Below are 15,869 nucleotides of genomic sequence, written 5' to 3'. Positions count from 1 at the left end.
CGGTTATTTAGACCTCAGCATTTATCTGACTTTTTTCACTAAAATGAAGAGGGACATTCACAAATGAAAGTTTGTTGCCAATGATAGAAATTGAGCTTTCAAGCAAAAATGAAAATTTCAGAAAACTTGTATCACCACCATAAGCTCATAGTTCCTCAATAATTAAGGAATTTTCTGGTGAGGTTAGTGTTGAAATTATAATTTTTTAAAATTATGTAATGAAACATGTCAACATTTAGAAGATGTGTATTATTTACTATATTTCTCCCCCTACCAGTTTTACTGAGGTATAATTAACATATATAATTGTGTGTGATCTTAAGTTGTGCATGATGACATACACATATATATTGCAAAGTGATACCACAGTAAGGTTGGTTAACACATTCATCAGCTCATATAATTATAGTTTTTGTGATGAGTACATTTAACAACTTTCAAGCATGTAATACATTATTGTTAACTGTAGTTTCTGTGAGTTAAGCATTATGAGATTCCATATATAAATGAAATGATACAGTATTTGTCTTTCTCTGACTTATTTCACTTAGCATAATGATCTCATGTTTCATCTAAGCTATTGCAAATGAAGATTTCCACAGATATTCCACAGTCATAAAATGATGTTTCAGTCAACAAGGGACCACTACATGACAGCAATCCCAACAGACAGTCATAGGTGTGCAGTAGGATTGTGTAACTATACTTGATGTTGCTGCCACCATTTACAAAATCACCTAACAATGTGTTTCTCAGAACACATCCCATTGTCAACCATGACTGTGTGTGTAATCAATATACACATATTGATTGTTTTTAAGTCCTCTCATCTGTGGATAAGCATTTAGGTTATTGCTTGGCTGTTGTGAATAGTACTGAAATAAACACAGGAGTGCAGATATTGCTACAGTTAGTGTTCACAGTTCCTCTGGGCCTGTACCTAGAAGTGGGGTTGCTGGATCACAGTGAACTTCTATTTTTTCCATAGTGGCTGTGCCAATTTCATTCCTAGCTGCAATAGGTTTCCATTTTCTCCCCATTTGCACCAGCACTTAACCTTTTTTATATATATATATATAATAGCCTAATAGGTGTGAGGTGATATATCAATGAAAGTTTGATTTGCATCTCCCTGGTATTTTTGAGCATTTTTCATGTACCTGCTTGTTATGTGTAAGTCTTCTTTGGGAAAAAGTCTGTATAAGTCCTCTGCCCATTTCTTAACTGGGCTGTCTGGGTTTGTTTTATCTTGGTTTGGTTTTTGTTTATTTGCTACTAAGTTGACTGAGTTCGTTATACATTTTGGTGCATATCAGTCCCTTATCTGATATGTACATATCAGTCCCTTATCTGATATGTACTTAAAATATTTCTTCCCATTCCAAAAGTTGTTTCTTCATTTTGTTGATTGTCTCTTTTGCTGTACAGCTTTTTTAGTTTATTCATTTTTGCTTTGTTTGTTTTTTTTCTAATACTTTTGGTGTTATATCAAAAAAAATGTTTCCAGTAAAATACATTATGTTAAAGAGGAATGAATGGGTCAAGAGCCATTCAAATTGCAAATGGATTTAAATGTGACAGAGTAAAAGCAGCTAAAATTTGACATAATTTCAGATTAACTATTAATTATTAAGATGCAACTGACCTTCAAGAAACTACCACCTGTTGAGTTTGATTGTGGTATCAAAAAATATCAAAGTGCAGTTAAAATATTTTCTCTTTCCCAACTACATATCTGTGTGAGGTAAGATTTTCTTCATTTACTTCAACCAAAATAACATCACAACAGATTTAAGAGATAAGAGGATCCAGCGATTTTCTAGTAAGCCAGACTTACAAGATCTGCAAAAGTATTCAACAAAAGCTATTATCCTGGGGGTTATTTCTTTTGTATTAAAAATATTATTTTCCATGAAAGTTTTTGTGTTGGCCCTCCCCGGTGGCGCAGCGGGTTAGGACGCAGCACTGCAAGGGAGCCGCAGCCGCTTCAGTGTGAGTTCGATCCCCCGAGGTGACCCCCGTGGCACGGCAGACCTCTCCTCACCCACCCGCTGCTCCCCTCAGCAGTGTACTTCATTGATCTGCCTGTTCTGCTCCCACTCTGTCTCTAGGAAGTCCTCTCACCTCCCCTGAACCTCTGGCTTGTACCCCAGTTCTGTATGCATAAATATATACATTTTTTTAAAAAAATTTATGATACATACATGTGTGGTGATTTTAAAATGTAGTCACAAGTTCTACTCCTTCCAGAAATAGAAGCTTATTCCCCTCACCTTCAGTGTGGGCTGGGCTTCATTCCTAAGGAGTAGAATGTGGCAGAAGTGATGGTGTGTGACTTACAAAGCTAGGGCATAAGAGGCAAGCTTTCTTCCTTGCCTGTGAGTGGGGGTCACGCACTCTGAAAGAGGACTGCTGCCATGTTGAAAGGACACTCAAGAAGCCTCATGGAGGAGCTCCGGTGGCTAGAAGCTGAGCTCCCTTGCGAAGAGCCATGATGTAAACGAGCCATCTTGGAAGTGGGCCTTGCAGTCCCAGTCCCTTGAGGTGACCAGAACATCACAACATATCCTTAAGCTAGAGCCACCCACCTAAGCTGCTCCTGTATTTTTGATCCACAGAAATTATGTGAGACAGTAAATGTTTGTTGTTGTAAGCTGTTAAATGTTGAGCTCGCCAGCTATGCAGCAATAGAGCCAGAACAACAGAGAATGGAATAATTGTTATGTCCAATGAGGGAATCTGTACATAACAGGGCAAATATGGGTAGAGAGAAAAGCTTCTGTGGGTTCTCAGTTCTTAAGAATAGAAAGAGGCCCAGAGACCACGAAATCTGAGAACAATTGCTCTAAATAAACCCTATAAATTGCCTCTTTATTAAACTTTCCTCAAATTAGCGCATATAAAAGCACCAACTACTTCCTGTTAGGACCAAAAATGCTGTCAATATTTGTTGTTGTTCGGTGGGAAGATGAGTGATTTTATTTTCTCCTAAGTGTTTCTTTTCTCTATACTTAAAAGAAAAAAAAATTGGACAGCAAGAATGCATCAGTTTTATAATAAGGAGAAAAGAAACTTCCCTTGTCAAGATCACCAAAAGTGAAAGTCAGAGTTGGTTTCCTTCAGATGAGTCAATGGTTTAAGCATGCTTCAAAGAGCCCAGGTGTCCACCAGTACATCTGGGGTTCGGGGAAAGGTCTGTGTATGCGTGGGTGGGGGTGGGGGGCAAATGATCCCCAGCCCACCTCAGTCAAAATAGCTCTTTCACCTGTTTTACATATTGGGTTTCTGCATATTTCATTTAAGAAAAGTTTCCACTGCTTAAAAAAAAGTTTAAAACCCTTTACCATGAGATTAAGTTGAAGAGTTAAATTTAGGCTATAGAAGAATCATTTGATTTTTTTTTTTTAATCTGAACATTTTCCATAAAGAAGACTCTACATATTCTCAGAGAACAGAAGCCCAGACAACTAGTGGTCTTAAAAGAAGTGTCACGGGAAAGAAGTTCCAGCTAGGTATGAAGGGCTCCTCACAAAGCTGGGGCCAGCAGAAAGGCCAGGATTCACAAGGCCCAAAAAGACACAGGTAAGAACCACAAGTGAGGGATTCTTTTGTTTTCTAGGGAAAACCAAAAGCAGGAAGGCGGGTCAGGGGCCACTGCAGTTACAAGCATGGACTTAGAGAAAGCCTATCTGAGTTCAAGTCCTGGGTTTGACACTCAAAGCCTGTGAGATCTTAATAAGTGGAAAAGCAAAGGTCTTCAACTGTAAATTGAAGTTTGCAAATATGAAGTGGTAAAACCATTTTGGAAAACAATCTAGCAGTTTCTTTAAAAGCTTAACATAAATTTGCCATGTGACCCAGCAGTTCCATTTTTAGTTGACTACCCAAGAGAAATGAAAACGTACATCCACTCTAAGACTTGCACACAAATCTTCTTAGCAGCATGATTCATCAGAACCCAAGATGGAAACAGTCCAAATGTTCATCTGCCAGAGAATGGATAAAAAATGTGGTATATCCATGCAATGGAATACTATGTGGCCAATAAAAGGAATGAAGTCTGGGGATATACCATACCAAGATGCATCATGAAAATGTGATCCTAACTTAATGAAATCAGCCACAAATCTCAGGTTATATGAGTTTGTGTAAATGGAATGCCCAGAAAGGGCAAATATAAAGAGGCAGAAAGAAGATTAGTGGCAGCCTGGGGCTAGGTCTGGAATGGCAGCCAGCATGGCTACGCATGGACATGAATTTTCATTTTGAAGTGATGGATGTTCTTTCTAAAGCTGGGTTGCAGTGATGGATGTATAACTCTGTAAAGGTAGTGAAATGTACTGAATTGTGCCCTTGAAACGTGAGTTTTATGATATGTAAATTACACCTTAATAAAGCTATTTTAAAACAGAATTTGACCTATCTACTTCATAGGGTTACCATGAGGATTCACTGAGATAACAGATGTAAATCATGCTCCCTGGTATAAGGTAAGCACTCAGTAAGTAATAATAGTGATGATAATCAGAATCTATATAATGATAGATTGTATAAGTACAGACTAATAGATAATGCAGAATAACAATTTATATCACTTATATAATTATTACTGAAACACTTCAACATCTGTCAACTCCAGCACAACTTTCTGAGGGTGACATGTTATATCATCCTCCTTTTGACAGATGGGGAAACTGAGGTGCTGAAAAATTAGGTAGCTTTCTTGCAGTTGCTCAGCTAGCATAAAGCAAGGTGGGGCTGGAATCCTTGGGAAATAGCTCCAGGTCCAGGCTCCTCGCTGTGACCCTGCACTGCCTCTCAGCTGTGTACTGATGTACTGCTCTCACTAGTACTGGGGGTGCAGCACAGTAAAGACACCCAGACAAGGGAGCACAGGACCCACACCTGCAGGGTGGTAGATACTAGCCAGGGGAAGAATGTCCTGACAGAGGGAACTGCCATTGCAAAGGTAGGACGATAAGAGAACACAGGAATCCAGGGGAGCTGGAGCACTGGAGTATGGGGGTGAGGACGGGCTGTGGTACCTGAGGTGGGGCTCAGGCGGCTCCCAGGCCAGTGAGGGTCCTGGTGCCCAGGCGCTAGTCTACAGGCAGTGCAGAACCATTAAGGATCCTGAGTGTGTCTTTCTCTGGAAAGACTCACATTGCCCTGGCAGGTGGAGGAGGTTGACTCAGCCGCTGCTATGAGCTGAGGAGAGCGGGGGAGCTGCCATCCCACAGTCCCATCCCGCTGTGAGCTAACGCCCCGGCAGCCACCCCAACACCAGCTCCGCCAGCACGCAGAAGCCATGCCAGCCAGCTGGGAGCAGCAGGCACTGTTGTCCTGCCAGAAAGCTGAGCACAGTCTCCCTCCCCCCACCCAGATTGCTTGCTGACTGATGGCAGCTTCACCACCCCCCACTCCAACCCCAGCCACCTGTGGACCCCAGAGGCATTTCCCACCCCACCCTCATGGCCTGGGACAAGCCTCAGTGTCCCTGGCATTCACCCTGACTTGGTCCCCAGAGCCAGGGGACCAGCCCATAGGGTCTAGCACTATTCTCATCCAAATTTAACACACACTGACTCCATCGCTTCTGTTTTCCCACACCTGTCCTAGATCAACATCCACAGTGGCAAAAGCAAAACTAATAAAAACCCTACGTGCTCATCGATAAGAACTAGCTCAAAATTCCTGTGAATCCACAGGACTGGACACTGCCCAGCAGTTAAAGGGGAGGGCAGGTCCACATTTCACTGTACATGCATGGAAACACCTCCCAAATATATCACTGGGTGAAAGCGAAGAAGTTGCAGAAGCGCCTGCCCAGTAAGTCATCACAGACAACTCTAAACCAAAAACACAACTCACTCAGTATTTCTCCAAGTTCACAAATACACAGCTGAGTGAGAAGAATGCCTGGAAGGAACTATCTAACTAACCACCAGAGGAACGCGGGAAGGAGAGAGGGAGTTTTATGCTGAGCACTTTCATTACTTGATTTTTACAAGAATCTGCTTTTATATAACCGGGTTCTTAAAAGCATTGACGTTTGTTTAAAAAAAAAAAAACAGGAAAAGTATGTTTAAAAACCCAAGCTAGTGCAGGGTTCAGGATAACTTTGCAAAGCGCTATTCCATCTAGAAATTTGCGTAAATATTGCCACAAGGCAAGTTCAAAACCCCATGGACCTGAGAGGTAAAACCAGCTGTCCAAGGTCACTTGCCCCCCTTCCACTCCACCCCACTGCTTGTCCTGACCAGACACACAGAGCTGGCAGGGTGGGGTCTCAGCAGGAGCTGGGGGACATCATGTGCACAGCACAGCTCACAGAGCCCCTGAAAAGCCCCTTCCAGGAGGGAAACTGGGGCTCTGTCAGGGCAGGAGAGTAAAAGGTGGTGAAAGAAGAGCTGATGAACCAACGCCCCCAGGAAAGATTAGGCTTGATGATGAGCCGCCCACGGAGCGGGTGGGCCCGCCACGTCACCCTGCACATCACACGTGGGCAGGAGCTCGCAGGCCGTGTCCCCGAGCCCGGGACTCATGCCTCTCATGGGGGCTGTTCCCCCGGGGTGCTGGGCTGAGCTGTTTCCAGCTGAGTGGTTCTGGGAATGCTTCTCTGCTGGTTTCCCAGAGCATGACAGCCAGGCCAAAGATGTAGGCTTCTAGAAGCTGAGGAATAACGTGCATAAAAGCCAATATCCTAGGTGCCAAGAGAGTTACCAGCCCTCACTGCTTTCACAAGCTGCACTAACAGCAAGTGCCTGAGGGGCGTGCAGAGGCGAAAAGCCACAGGCACTGGGGCGACACCGCTAGCCAGGGCAGCCGGAGTGGACTCACACCAGGGAGAGACCAGAGGCTACTGAGGGGAACACAGGACCCCTCACAGCTCAGCTGTACCAGGAGCAGGCGAGACCCCTCAGAGCCAGCTCAGAGAACCTCCAGCCCCAGCATAACCCCCCTAACTCCCACTCATTCTTTTATCCCAACGCAAACCTACAAGGCCTGAGGCTTCTGATCCCAGCTCTGCTGTCTCGGTCAGGTCCCTGAAGTGAAGCCCTCTGAATCTCAGTTACCCCATCTGTAAAAGGGGTGTTATTGTACCTGCCTCTGGGATATGTGACATCTGGGTGATGGGGCCCATAAGAGAAATGTCATTAAATAAAAACACGAAATGGACACAAACACAAAATCTGGAGACAAATGATGAGCGTGTATACGGGCTTATATTTGTTCATTTGATTGAGAGTGACCACATCCCAGTCCACAGTGCATTCATGCATCTGATTTATGTAACTTCGATACATAAATATAATCAAGTAAAGCATAGTAAAAATGCAAAAATAAAGCATATTGTACCATTTACACAGTCTGGGGGACCATGTCTAAGAAAGTGCCAGTATCATCTCGCTGAATAAGCCACACAGGAGAGCCTGACAAAGCTGGATTTCCAGCCCACGGACATAGCCTCTCTAAACCACCTATGCTGCAGAGAAGGCCAGATAAACGGAAAAGCATACACACAGCCCCCACGGGGTGGCCTGGCACAGAGAAGGGGCTTAGGAAATGCTGGGTCCTATGAATACTGAACTCTCGGCAGGGAGAACCCAGATCCAACTTGGGCCACCATAACTAGTATACAGTAAAGCAAGAAGCGGGCTGTCAGTAAGGATTTCTGACAGGGTAGGAACATTACCATAGGGCTCATTAGCCAAAAGCTGGCATTTTTTGGTTCCTCCCCAACCAGCCTAAGGCATATGCAGCACCTGCCCCAGGAACATCCAGGTCTAAGATAGTGGGGAGGCCCCTCCTTGGGGCACACCGGCCGCACCCGGCTCACACGCCACAGCACAGAACCGAAGCCAGACCCGCACGCACGCATGCGCGGGAGGCGCACAGCCGGGCCCACCTTCCTCGGCGTCGTTCCTCAGCGAGGCCTCCAGGAGGGCCACGCTGGCCTCGAAGGACACCTTCTTGCGCCGGCCGCTGGCGCTGCGCTTCCGCTCGTGCTTGCGCTTGCGGTGCTGCAGGTCCTGCTCGTACTGGGCCCACTTCTTCAGCTGCTGCGCCCGGCGCTTCTGGGCGGCTCGCAGCCGCTCGAGCGTGGGCACCTTCTCCAGCAGCTGCAGCTCCGTCAGCAGGTCCACGTGGCTGGCCATGGCCGCCGCGCCTCCCCACGCCCTGGCTGGGGGCTAGCACGGGGCGCCTGAGGCCAGGGGCGCGCGGGGGCTCCTGTGGGGCTGGGGCCTCATCCTGGGGCCTGTGGGGATAGAGAGACACAGATGCACAGGCTTGTCAGCATCAAAACTCGGATGTGGTTAGTTCATCAGTCCCAGGTTCAAACTGCTTTCCCCTCTCTTTTGGTATTTATTCTTCTTGTTTTTTTGTTTTTGTTTTTAAAGATTTATTTATTTGTGCATACAGAACTGGGGTACAGTACAGGCCAGAGGTGCAGAGGTGGTGAGAGGCTTCACCAGAGACAGAGGGGGGAGCAGCAGGCAGTCGACGAAGTACACTGCTGAGGGGAGCAGCGGGCGGGTCAGGAGAGGTCTGCCACGCCATGTGGTCACCTCTGGGGCAGGCGGGAATCGAACTCATGCGGAAGCGGCTTTAGCCCCTCAGCACTGCGCTGTAACCCGCTGTGCCACCAGGGAGGGCCCAATTCTTCTTGTTTTTAATAGATATAATTAACCTATAACACTGTGTAAGTTTAAGGTGTGCAGCCTGTGGATTGATACCCTTATCTATTTCCAGATGATTGCCACTGTAGCCTCAGCCAACACCTCTCTGGGGGCACAAAATGGTCATTTTCCTGTGGTTCTATTGTTATAACATACAAGGGTGCCATATTATTATAATGCATAAAAGGATCGCTGTGATGGTTTTATGACATATAAGGGGTTATATTATTGTACAACACACTTGTTGTATTGCATTGTTATGACATATGTGGAGTTTCTTGTGATGTTTTTGGAACATACAAGGAGTTATGTTGTGACAACTGTTACATTGTTCTAATGTAAGGGATTTAGTGTGATATTGTTATAAGAAGTCATTGTTATAATTACTATTTTGTTACAATATATAAGGAGTTTATTGTGCTATGGCATAATTATATAAGGATTTATTGTAATACTATTATAATTGTTATATTGTTATAATAAGGGGTTTATTTGATACTGTGAGTTGTTATGTTGCTTTTTAAAGGGATAATGCCATTTTTTAATCTCTCAGCATTAATTTATATTAATAAATATTGATAGATAATCCACATAAACAAAAGCTCTCTGGGGTCCTTAACTTTAAGAGTTTTGAGGTTGATAATGGCTGAAACTGAGATCCAGAAAAACGTAGTTGAATTTTTCTTCTCTGAATAACCTTACAAGGTCACACCTCTTACTCTCTCTGATTCTTGGACAAAATTTCAGCTCTGAAACCAACTGGTCTCTGCTTTGAATGCAGACCCTGTAGCCTCACAGAAGCAGAGGGAAAGATGTGGAACACCTGGAACATTCCAAAGCCCGGTTTCCTATATATAAAACATTGTAGCCTCCTCCCAGGCTAAAAAGAACAGGCCAAAAACTATATGCCTGATAGGAAGCATGAAACAAGCACAGAGAAAGAAGAGCAGAATCATGTAAATTCAATACATCTGGGGCCCCACAGACAAGACAAGAGGAGGATTGTGGGTTGTTGGGAGATGGAGAAAATTGGCACAAGTCTGCATCCATGTTCCCTGGAAAGCCCAAAGGGACTCTGGGGAGCCCTCGGCCTCGTGCAAGTGGTCGGCTGTTTCAGTAGCTCATTCCTTTATTGCTGAGTAGTTTCCATGGTATATGTAGGCTCCAGCTTGTTGAGCCAGCCACTCATTGGAGAATGTCTGGGTTGTTTCCAGTCTGGGGTGCTTACATTCATGTGTAGATTTTTGTATGAACAGAAGTTTGCGTTTCTCTGGGGTAAATGCCCAAGAGTACAATTGCTGTGTTGTATAGTAATTACATGTTTGGTTTTATACAAAACTGTCAAACTATTCTCCAGAGTAACTAACATTTTTCATTTCCACCAGCAATGTGTGAGTGATCTACTTTCTCTGCCAGCATTTGCCGTCATCACTGTTTTTTGGTTTTGTTTTTGTTTTTTTAGGTAGATTTTTGGTTGCCTTTTTAAAAGTAAGGAATGCAGAAAAGTTGGATTCATAGCCACATTGTATCTTCATGATGGTGAGAACTCACTGAAAGTCAACCGACCACATATTTCGTTCTCCCCCACTTCAAGGATCAAACATCTCATGAGCACTTGATTCAGAAGTGAATCAGGGGCCAGCGCTGCCTTCTAGAAAATCCCTGTCAGTCTGTGTGCCTATACATTCACTTACCCCTCACTACCCCACAACAGTGGGGTAGGTCTTGTTATCATCTCCATTCCTCAAATAGGGAAACTCGAGGCTAGAAAGTTTAAGCAATTTACCCAACATCACACAGCTAAAGGAAATAGAAGAGTCAGTCTGCTTGAGGTGATCAGGAAAGATTTTCTAGAATAGGTTTTCCAGAACCCCAAGGGTGAGCAGGAGTTCACCAGGTGAGTGGAGACAACAGCTGAGAAGGAGCTTGGTCTCATTCAAAGGTCAACAGAGGACCAGCGCTCTAGGAAGGGGTGCTGGAAGCTGACACTCGAAACACGACTTGGAAAAGATGAATCCTCCAGCCCAAAAGGAAAAAAAGTCTCAGGGGCCACAGTGAGCAGCTTGTGGCTGTGGGTCCCACTTGACTAAGGCGCCACATTACAGTTGAATACGTCTAAAGTATATTTTAATATGGGAATCCATTGCTAACATTCAAAATTTGAAGATTTTATATCCAAATAGGATTTTCGGCTTTCTTAGAACACCTCAGTATCTGGCCATGCTGGGTACCATGGCAACAATTAGCAGGTGTAGAATAGGACTGCTCCTTCCCACCGAGCGCCTGCTTTCCCATAGGCCCTTTCCCAGCGTTGCCGTACCTGACTTCCTCACTAACCAGCATCGCTTGCTCCCCTGATCGCCTGAGCTACCAAGTCCTGTCCAAGCAGAATGAGACCGCAGTCTCAAGCACCGCCAGGCCCCATCAGCACAGGACAGGGAAGCCAGCCTGTAAGTGTCCCCCAGCAGAACAGGACCACGGTCAGTGCACACCCGAAGGACAGACACCCAGGCTCCGGGGCAGGACAGCAAGCAAATGAACGTGTCTGTGGGCCAGCGGCTGTCTCAGAAGGTGACCAATTCGCCATCGCTCACTGGAGAATAAAATTTCCACGACGTCAAACTGACCTGAACATTCTGTAAGGTTTCTTTTAGCCCTGAAACTCATACATAGAGCTACTCATTTCTTCCTTATTAAGTATTTACTACTTTCCTATTCAGCAACAGGCACCAAGACAACAAGCTAACACTGAAGATAAGAATGAACAGCCCAACTACTTCCATTTTTCATGAACACACTTAGCCCTCTTCAAAAAGCTTCCCAGCCACCACCCCAACAAGTGTTTTCTGAAGTGTGCAGGGGAATTCAGGCCAGGGGAATTTTCAAAAATGCAGGACAGCCAGGCTTACTAGAACATGGACTCTGAGTAAGTCATGCCCTTATACTTCCTTTTTAATCTCTCAGATTTTCTCCAAAGAAAGTGTCAGCTCAATGACAATAGTCTTTAGCATCTTTATAACCTTGTCAGTCTCCCTAGTAAACAAAGAAAATCAGCCTCACCATCGTGCCTTAGGCAAGTAAATGTGTAGGATACAAGTAATAACATTGTTTTGTTTTCCATGGATTTGTTTTCACAGTTACTGTATTTATGGTAGTGATATAAAACCTCCTTTTAGATTCTGTCTACTTCAGTGGAAAACTAACAAGGGGATAGCAAAAAAAAAATTAAATTATGGTACTTAGTAGTGGTGAAAATTGTAAGTGATGGATATGTGGGAAACCACCCGGCCACAGTCCTCAATGGCAACAGTCTTAGAAGGAAATGCTCTTAAGAGCTCATTATTTCACCTGGCAAATCTTTCTTTTTTTTAAGTTGTTTTTTTATTTATGCTTACAGAACTGGGGTGTAGGCCAGAGGTGCAGGGGTGGTGAGAGGATTCACCAAGACCAGGTAGGAGCAGAACAGGCAGACTGATGAAATACACTGCTGAGAGGAGCAGCGGGCTGGTCAGGAGAGGTCTGCCGTGCCATGTGGGTCACCTCCGGGGCTGGGGTACTCACACCAGGATCGAACTTGCACAGGGGAAGCAGCTTAGGCTCACTTGCAGTGCTGCTCTTTAACCCGTTGTGCCACCAAAGGAAGGCCCTCACCTGGCAAATCTTTACTGGGCATCTACCCACGCCAGGACTGTGCTGAAAACCAGGGGCATTTCAGGCCAGAACAGGCGTGGTCTGGTGGCACAACAGGTTAAGGCGCAGCACTGTGAAGCTAGCCTCAGCTGCTTCAGTGTGAGTTCAATCCCTGTGGCGGAGGTGACCCACAGTGCGCAGCAGACGTCTCCTGACCCGCCCGCTGCTACTCAGCAGTGTACTTCATCCATCTGCCTGTTCTGCTCCCCACTCTGTCTCTGGTGAAGCCTCTCACCTCCCTGCATCTCTGGTCTGTACCCAGTTCTGTATGCGTAAATAAGTAAAAATCTTTAAAAATAATAATAATAATAAGGCATGCCCACTGACTGGCTAATGAGACAGGTCAAGGAGATGGTGACAGGAGGACAGAGAGTCAGCAGTAACACACCCCTCGGGCTGACTCCCACAGCAGTGCTCCGTCCCAGAGCTTGGCACTGGGAAGACACGCACACAGAAGACACTCTCTGCGGTGCCCTCACTGGTTCTGGCTGTCTACTCCAGGCAAAGGAATTAAGGGCAGTTGCCCAGCCCCCTGGAGAAAGGTGAGGACAGTACCTCCCAAGGGCCATTAAAAGGGGCCAGAGAACACTTTCTTTGACTTTGCTCTCCCTGCCAGCCCCACCCCTCACCCTTCTGGGTTCCCTAGAGCTGGGCTCCAGGACAGCTCCCTCTTGACTGCTGATTTCCAGGTGACCTAGTTTCCCCCAATAGACCCACACACCTCCTCCCACCCCCAGCTGAGAAAACCCTGCTTGGTCTAATTAAAGAATTGCCATTGTACTGCTAAACAACAGCTGGGCAGTCCCCCAGACAGGGCCGCCGCCTGAGTGCTGGGACAGCCCATGAAGTCCAGGCTCCTAATGGCTTTGGGCTGGCCCCTGCATGCAGACCCCAGTGCACCTGTCTGCACTGCGAAGAAGGGTCCAGGTGGTAATGGGGATACAACCCACACTGCCAGGACCTGGCGGAGCAATCCCATCACCAACACTGCCAGGAGATCCCCGCGGAGGACCCATCTGGAGGAAAGCCAGCTCCATGGAGGCATGAAGCATAGCGTGTTATGGGAACATCCTGAAGGATCTCCGCAGGGAGCGGGCATGTAGGGCCGCAAACCACTGCACCGCTGGCCCTGCGAGGTGGAGTAGGAGGATGTCCAGAGGCCAAGTCCGGGTGAGGTGGTCCAGGAAATGCATGGACATGAGAAGTCAGAATCAAGGGGAAGTGGGGTGAGGTACTTAATTTTCCAACAAATGGCTCTGTGACATCTGGGTGGATGAACCAAAATAGCCCAAGTTGGGGCAGCAGGAAGCTTGAGGCCAAGGCAGTTGGCCCCCCACCCCCCACCCCGTGCAGGGGAACAGGCCATTGGAGTGAGCCTTGGTTCTCTGCTGGCTGCTTCTCGAGCACCCCAACTTGATTCCCTGTGCTATACCCCCAACCCTTACTGCCCCCAAAGGGAAGAAACTGAGCCAGTGTACCCATGGAGGGAAGGCTGTGCATGGCAAGGCTGAGCCTTGAGGGGAGAAGACCACAAAGTCCTGGAGTTTGGGTAGCAGGGGACTGGGAGGGGTGGACAGGACAGGCTGCAGGAACCCTGAGTCATCAAAGTGAAAAGATTGTACAAATAGTTGCCTCTGGTGAGACACAAGAGAAGAAAGGCATAGGTCTGATCACAGACACACGTGAATGCTGGCCTGTGTGATGCTCTATTATCAGTCTCTAGGGTCCTGATTGGCCAAAGTCCTAACTCAGAAGACATCTGCCCTAAGCTGGCCCAGTCAGATGCTCTGTTTCCCTACTGTGTGAACTAGAAGCATGAACCCCCATTGCTGCTGGAGGCCATCTTGCCACCAGCTTTCCCAGAAGCTCCCAGTTGGATGAATCCAACACTTGGGAGTCAGAGTTGAGAAACAGGTCCCTTCACTAAGGGGACTCTGGATGTCAGCTAGCAAAACCACCTGTGCTGTTTATAAACTAGTGGGACCAAGTTTCATTACTTGTATCCAACAGTACACTAGCAGACAATGGTGATTTTTTGGGATACAAAAATGGGAACCCCAAGAAGAAACCATTGCCTGAAGCAAGATGAGTGACATCTTGCTGGGGCACATTACCAGAGACGTACACTGACATCTGTACAGTAGCCACTGCGGCTCGTTAGGCCCAAGCTATGAGTCAACCTTGAGGAAGAGTAGGATGTCCAGGGGGTTCCCACAGCAGTCCTGCCCCTGAGACAGGAGCAGGGTCCAGGCCTTGCCACACTTCAACCCCAGGGAATAGCTAGTTGACACATTTTTGGACTGGAGCCTAGTGCCTTGAGAAAAACAACACGAAGGAAGGTGAATTCGAATTAAAGAGACTTTCAAATATGAGTCAGACAGTGTCTCAAAGTTCACACTATTAAAATAAAATGTTAAGATATTTTTTCATGTTCTTCAGCTATTCTTCTCCACACAATATTGGCAGCAGCCTGGAGGAAGGCCGTGAGTGCTCTCTCCTCATGCTTCCTGTACCGTTGAGTATGAGGGGGAGAGGAAAGCAAAACAAACAACCCTGGCCTTCCCCTCCCCCTTAGGTCTCGCTCGGACCCACTTTCTCTCCTAGAGGATGCACACACACACCCTCCCACAGCAACCATCAGACAACGGCATTATTGCCCCCACTCCCATCCCAAAGCAAAGGTGCTCACAAGCAAAGATTCCTGGGGCATCTGGTGCTCCAAATATCTGAATTAGCAATGAGCCTGGTCACCCTCAACACCATGCTCATGGGCTTTTGTGGAACTGACTGTCCCACCCATCCTGGGATGAGCCTCTGGTGACAGTCACCACAGATACACATGCTGTATTAAACCTGTGGTGGGACTGAGGTCCCCAAGGATGATGCCTTCACTCTCCTCTCCTAGCTGTGCTCCTTCATTCAGACTTCTGCCTCCTGAAGCCCATTTACTATGACCCAATTCTAAAAGACTTTGGAGGGGGAAGAGCAAGGAGGAGGCAACAGGACTCAAGAACCCAATTCAACAAAAAGGAGGAGCGTCCCAGCAACCATTGCGTCTTGAGCTCTCTTAGGAGATGTCATGACTAGCTTGGGGAGGGTCATCATAACAGCCTGGGTGACTCCTGTCTCAACTGGTTGGGCCTTATGAGAGGATAGGTTTCCCTAAAAACCATGGTGGAAAGAATTAGATTTGTTTTGAGCAGATTCAGGATGACAGACAGGCAGAAGGAAGAAGCAGGAACAACCTGGCACAAGGAAAAACTGTCTAATGTTGCCAGTCAACACAATGCCAAGGTCCTCACCCCCAGGACCTGCAAGGTCACTTGTGAAGTGGCCACTTGTGAAATGGCCACTTGTGAGGTAGCCACTTGTGAGATGGCGACTTATGAGGTGGCCACTTGTGAAGTAGCCACTTGTGAGGTAGCCACTTGTGAGATGGCCACTTGTGAGGTAGCCACTTGTGAGGTGGCCACTTGTGAGGTGGCCACTTGTGAGGTG

General features: G+C 46.5%; 1 protein-coding gene across 2 annotated transcripts in view; it reads right to left on the bottom strand.

Moving 5' to 3' along the window:
- The window catches only part of PPP1R16B (protein phosphatase 1, regulatory subunit 16B), an 88,970-nt gene that overhangs the window by 55,650 nt on the left and 17,451 nt on the right, over nt 1-15,869 (bottom strand). For both annotated transcript variants that reach the window (XM_004687379.2, XM_012728407.1), the window contains exon 2: nt 7,910-8,260. In XM_004687379.2, the coding sequence (XP_004687436.1) occupies nt 7,910-8,159 (250 nt within the window). In that variant the 5' untranslated portion in view covers nt 8,160-8,260. The remainder of the gene's footprint in view (nt 1-7,909; nt 8,261-15,869) is intronic.

This window comes from Condylura cristata, unplaced genomic scaffold, assembly GCF_000260355.1.
Source record: "Condylura cristata isolate star-nosed mole 26May11 unplaced genomic scaffold, ConCri1.0 scaffold00022, whole genome shotgun sequence".
In the NCBI taxonomy this organism is placed as follows: Eukaryota; Metazoa; Chordata; class Mammalia; order Eulipotyphla; family Talpidae; genus Condylura; species Condylura cristata.
Note: the sequence above shows the minus strand (reverse complement) of the source record. Positions and strands in the feature narration are given on the sequence as shown.